The sequence below is a fragment of the Anopheles nili genome, chromosome X (assembly GCF_943737925.1).
Source record: "Anopheles nili chromosome X, idAnoNiliSN_F5_01, whole genome shotgun sequence".
In the NCBI taxonomy this organism is placed as follows: Eukaryota; Metazoa; Arthropoda; class Insecta; order Diptera; family Culicidae; genus Anopheles; species Anopheles nili.
The window spans coordinates 1,265,484-1,271,692 of NC_071293.1; the positions used below are offsets into that span (position 1 = coordinate 1,265,484).

The 6,209-nt window shown below is 53.0% G+C and overlaps 1 protein-coding gene across 1 annotated transcript; it reads left to right on the top strand.

Annotated features, from left to right (window-relative positions):
• The first annotated feature begins 4,844 nt into the window (after nt 1-4,844).
• LOC128728360 (uncharacterized) lies at nt 4,845-5,819 on the top strand. The gene has a single exon (XM_053821982.1). It carries the CDS (start codon nt 4,845-4,847, stop codon nt 5,817-5,819), a length of 975 nt encoding a protein of 324 aa, XP_053677957.1.
• Nucleotides 5,820-6,209: the final 390 nt, after the last annotated feature.

Sequence of the window (6,209 nt, forward strand, 5' to 3'; positions counted from 1 at the left end):
AAAGACAAACCCCTTTTTCCAACGATGGGTATGCTAAGCGGATTATCCCGTTCTGCTTCACGAGCCGCTCCTGTCGATGGTGCGAAGAGACAAGAGAGGGGTTGGGGAGAGGGGGGGAGGGGGGGGGGAGGGGGAGAGGGTGCATCAGAAGGGGCGAAAGTGCATTCACTGCAACCGCAGACCGGTGGAGTTCGCGAACGTACAAAGGATTCGCAGCGACCGCCAATGAAGCCATCACCGGGAATGGTCGCCATTAGGTCAATGGCGTAATCTCGTCAGCGGTTGTCGGGATTATTCTGCTGAGTGAGCGGATTATTCTTCTGCTTCTGATCGGCCGGTTTGAAGGGCCAGTGCACTGTGGGGGAGTAACCCTGCCGGCAGGAGGGCCTGGACAACAATTATCCCGTCGACAGCCGGGCTAATTGAGTATTTCCGAACCGATTGTTGCGACACTCGCGTGGTCCGGCTTAAGCCCTTCTTTTTCAGTGACCGCGGGCTAGGGTTTAGAGCGGTTGATGAAGGGCTAAAGGGCGAAACCCTCACTACTAAACGGTGTTCTCGCACGTGGAGCAGGTGTCGCTAAGCGGCAGCTGTTGGAGCTGAGAGTGAGGCGTGAAAATTGTACAAATAAATACCAGTAAATGCGACGGGTTTTGGGCCCTTCGTCGGGCGGCTTCCGATGCGGCGGACGAAAATCCGACACGTCCGATCGACCGGAAGCGAAATCGAAATCGGTCCCGAAGGGCTCGAGACTCGCGAAGGGCGAGGATGATTCGATCGATCCGCAGGGGATGCTTTTCCACGCGAGCCTTTCAAAGGATCTTTGTGTGTGTGTCCCTCTCTCTTTCTCTCTCTCTCTCTCTCTCTCTCTCTCTCTATGTAGGACATTACTCGCCCCTGCGTAGATTGGATTGGAGGATTTATTATGTACGTTTATTTTATTTCTTCAAATTATTGGGAAGCAGCCGAATCCAATCCATCATTCGTTCCACACGCCCTCCCGGTTGCCGTCGGGTTGCGCAAGGCTTTTTTTGTTATCCGTGGTACAGAGCAGCTTTGAAAAGCTGGAAAAAATCTCCCGAATCCTCGCGCCGCTCCGCTTTTGGAAGGCTTTTCGCGCCATTCGGATGGAAGCTTGTGTTTGCGTTGGGCATTTTCCAAGCTTGCGCAACCGAAATTGGATGCCGGGCGAGCTGATCGCGGGACAGAGGGAGACCGAAAGAGAAGGAGAGATTTTCCTGAAGGTCCTTAGGCTCGCGAGCGCATCCTTGAGAATGGAAATGACGTCCTTTGTGCAGGAGCATTCCTAACAAACGTGCTCGAGCGTGGGTTTGAATTCGAAAGCGAACTCCCAAACCCGCACAGTTTGTGGCGTCGATGGTACTTTTTCTCGTCGCCTTTTTCCTCCTGTTTTTCACTAGGACGAGGATGAGGATGAGGATCTAAGGACGAGATTTACGATCGAAAAAATACGACCCGGCAATCTCGATCGCAGCCGTGTTTACGTTTGTCATTTTTGGCTGGCCCGCTTTGATGAAACCCGAATGAAGCGGAACGATAGGGAGGGAAACGAATGGGATGTATGGGTACGCGAGAGAAAGAGGGAGCGAGAAAGTGAGAGAGAACCATGGAAAAAGGATCCCCCAGCAACATCTCGCTAGACAGGCACGCTTGCTAGCGGAACCGATAATCCTTTGCCACGGATTAATCAAACTTTCTTTTCGTCCTTTGCAAGAGGGGTCGAAGAGAGGAAAGGAAGAGTGTGTGAGTGTGTGTGACAGAGGAAAGCATCCCGTGGAGTTACGAAAAAATGTCACACAGCGATTGAGTGTCGATCCTTTTGCTGTCCCTTCGCTTTGCTTCACGTTCGACGTTCGTGTCCCAAGGACCTCCGTGAGGATGACCCAAGGGACGAAGGGATTGGGGTGGGATGTTGCGACGAAAGTGGTGCATAGCAGGACGGGCCGAAGATGGCGCGCTCCGGATCCTTATCTCGGCGTGTTCCCGTAAATGAGCTGCCCGAGGATCGAGCGGCGGAATAATAAAAGTGTATCAATATAACCGCAGCCGGATCGGAGATGATACCCGGGGTGGAGGGGGAGGGGGGAGGGGTTCGTCGAAGGACGAACAGGGAGAGGACGGCGTTCCAGGACACAAACTGCATCTGGATACATCAACACACACACAAATTCGAGAACCAATGTTGGGTATTTTCGTTAGCATTAGATCGTTTTTCCCTACACACGAGAGTAAAAGTAGCGTTGTAAGGACATTCGACGGAGTTGTCCCAAAAAATCGGTACGCTCAGTGGTAATAAAATCATAAACGCAACAGCGAACCCTTCGAGGGTGCATCCGTACGTCATTACGAATGCGCCCCCAAACCGGATTCCGCTCGAGGACGTGGAAAATTGGAAATAATGACGTAAAAAAAAAGTGTCCTAGCAAGGACTCGCGCTTTCCCCGCTCGAGCGGGCACGTACGGGTCCACTCGGGCGTAAAGCACCGGAAGGGCACCATCATTTCCGGTCACCACAGCACGATCGAAGGGGTGATCGATCGTCCGCGACCGTATCGTGTTGGGCTTGGCGTCCTTGGAAACGACGCGCAGTAAACAAAAAAGTAAAGGGCGCTTTCGTACTCCGGAGGATTCCGGGGGTAATTTTGCGGACACGATTGCCCTTCCCTTACCCCGTGCACCAGTTCCGGTGGCCCTGCGACAGTGTATTTGCGGTTTTTATGCTCCAAGACCGGTCTTCGGGTTCAAGCAAACTGTTTTATTTTTTTGTCATATTCATTTTTCGGTGGGCCGCTCCCTTCGAGACTGTGAGGATCTACAAGGGTGTGCAGGAGGTGGAGGTGAGAGAGAGAGCAAGGAAACCTAAAACGCGCCCGCCGGAACCCGACTCGCACAAAACCGCACTTCCTTCAGCGGGACGAAACGCGTCTTCAATTTCGAGCCCTCAAACATCCGCTTCCTGAGCTGCGGACAACTTGCTCGAGAATAAGAGACGCTATTGGACGTTGTATTGCCTTAGCATTAGCCCTTCGAGAGCAGAAAGTCCGGCGTGGTTCCGTGGTCGAACAGGCGTTCTTCACCGGAACTCTGGCGACAACAACACGAGCCTTATGAGTTGGCCAGTGAGCAAAGGACCACTCGAGGTTCGCGGAAATCAAGGCTTGTAGGGGTGTAGGGTTTCCGCCCATGCGCCTGGCGCTGTAACAGGACCCTCGGAACTTGGGCTCGCACGAGCCTACTCGGACACTTGGACCCGAAGCTAATGAGCTCGAGAGATCCGCAGTTTTAGGGCTTCCCGGTGTTGGCTACGCGTGCCATTAAGGGCTCGTTGGAGCTGCGTTTAATTTGCACCACACACACACTTGCATAGTGCATCCTCGTCACCAGCCAAGTGAATGCAAGTGCGTTTTCCGCGCGCACACACGTGTTGCACTCAGCGAGGGTGCGTAAAGGCGAGCGTTTTCCGGGAAAAACTGCCGCGGACTGCGGATTCCGATGCGTCCCAGATGCGGCTTCAGCCGGCGACCATATGTGAACCATTACGCTGAGGATGCCGCGGCACTTACGAGCTAATGGAACGCCGCACACATGCGGATGAGGCGCGTGTTTTTTGCTGCTCCTTTTGCTACTGTTGTTTTCCTTCCTTCATTTTCGCTTTCCCATTCATTTGCTTGTTTGCCCGTCTCGGTTTGCGATTTGATCGTGGGCTCTAGCGTTCTATTTTTGGGTGGCATCTTCACTCAAAAATCCGCGAGGTTGATTCATCAACCCAAACGATTCCGTGCGCTTCCTGTCGTGCCTCCCGACCGTTGGTTTGGGTTTTTTGTTTTATTATTTTTACCCAAACGTTTCCAGTTTTTTCCCGCAAGTTAGCACATTAAGTCCTGACTCACGCGGGGCTGTTGTAATGAAGAATCAAACATACGCACACCAGGACGTGTGTGTGTGTTGCTGTCGCATTCCCGCTTAGCGGGCGCGTCGATCATCGTTCATCGGTACGGATTTTCAACGGCTTTTTCTGGTGTAGTGTCTCGCTGTGCCCATTCCCTTGAGGGTCCTTATTTTCTGGCGGCGCGAGAGGTTCAAGCGAAGCGTCTTCAGGCTACCACACGCATGTAGCGGAATCTCGAGTGCCATCGTCGGGCAGGAATAAAAGAAAAGGACAGAAAATCGCACCGCGATTCCTTGAGCACGCCATTCAAAGTGCAGCTAGGAGGGTTGTTTTCGTCATCGGGAGAGCGCCGCTAGGTCGATTTTGGTTCTTACGCATGCGCGCTTTAGTCACCGGAAGCGAAGCCAAAAATCGGTACAACCCCTGCGTTAGCGAATATAATGCTGACATGAGGACATGTGCGGCTGTGTGCGAGTCCCTTATGTTTAACGGTGTGACTAGACGCAAATAATTCCACCAGGGACCGGGTTCCCTGGCCATGTACAATTTCGATACATACCGAGGGCGCAGAACAATAAGGGACGCGTTCTCGGGATTCTGGCGCAACTCGAGCGAGGGAAAAGCACCTCCACGTGGTGCAACCAACAAAAAAAAAACAAAGCCATTCGCCCTATAACGAACCTCGCCCTGAAAGGACCCTATGTACATAGGACCCTATGTGCGTCACACACGCACGTACACACACGCGCATGTGAAAGGGACGGCCAGGTGTGATGCCCGCTCGCTTCTGATCACATAGGCCGGCTGCAAGTCCTGGGCACGCGACACGCTACCATAACAGTTTCGCTTTTCGGTGACTTCGGATGTGCGTTCCAACATCGGTGTGGAGGCCGTCCGCGACTCATCAGCTAGCAGCTCTTCAACCCTACACACGATGACAACGCAACCCTGCAACGCGAAGTGGCCCACGCAGAAGGAGAACCAGCTTGGGGTTCGTCATCAGCTCGAGGATACTCCGCACAAGCGCAAGCAACCGCTAGGCAACTACAACCCGGTGGAGAATGTTGTGCGTCTTACGGCAAAGCTAGTGAAGAGTCCAGAACGAAAGGAACCCGTTTCAAGAAGCGTGAGTCCTGCCTCAGCCGTGGAACGACGTAACGCACGTGAACGCAATCGAGTGCAGCAGATGAACAATGCGTTCGCGGTTCTTCGTAAACGCATCCCGGAAAAGATCGTAGATGAGTTTCAGACAGGTTCGGCTGGTCGAGGACAACCCAAGAAGTTGAGCAAGGTCGAGACGCTTCGGATGGCGGTAGAGTACATCAAGAGCTTAGAGCAAATGATCGATGGTGGCACTCGCAAGCCACATTTTGGGGATGATCAACCAGAGTTGCCTGCAACACCTCCACCAGAGCCTACAGGACAAACTGGGAACTTCTTCCACGCGATCAATCCTCAAAGAGTACGTGATATCGATGATCCAACGCAGATCACCATCGTGAATGGACAACAGTACGTGCGTATCCCGGGGACAAACACGCTCCGCTATCTCGATCCTGGTCGGTTGGTTGAATACGATCCGGAACAGGACGAGTTGTACGAGGATGATGTGTTGGACCAGCAAGACTCCAGCTCGAATGATGCAGATCTTCTGTGTGAATCGGCAGTGGCTCTTTCACCGCAGAGTAACTTCACACTCGAGCCTGATTCGGACTCAAAGCGGGATGTGGACGCGCTTCATCAGTCACTGGCGGTTCCTGAAGGTGTACCAGCCTTCAATCAGCAGCAGTACGAGGATCTGATGCTGATGAAGTCGGAGTTACAGGAAGAATCCGATGATTGGTTCCAGACCTGGTTCGAAGCCAATCACCAGCCTCAGGAACACTTGCAGCAGGCTCATCCGCAGTGATCGCCTTCAACCAGCTGCTCTACGATCAACCTAAGGGAGCTCTGGACAATCCACCAAACGTGCCGTGGTGGCGAAAAGACCGCTAGCCCAGTTGTACATACGTTCGTTTTGGCGGTTGCTATTTATTAGACTATTTATAAGACGCGCGCCGTGGCAGACCTCGACTGTTTATATTACCCCGTACCAGGCTACCGGCGCATGTCCCAGATACGTTGAAGTACTTCAATAAACGTTTCAAAAGTAAACCCAAACCCGCGTTGGTGTTGTGTGATTTTGGCGCTGTGTTCGAACGGAGTCACGAAAGGTCAGGAAAATGTGCTCTGACGCTAGCGAATCGCTAGAGTCGCGACTGTTCGGGGTCCTTTTGCGAGGTTGTGCTTCCTGCGGGGA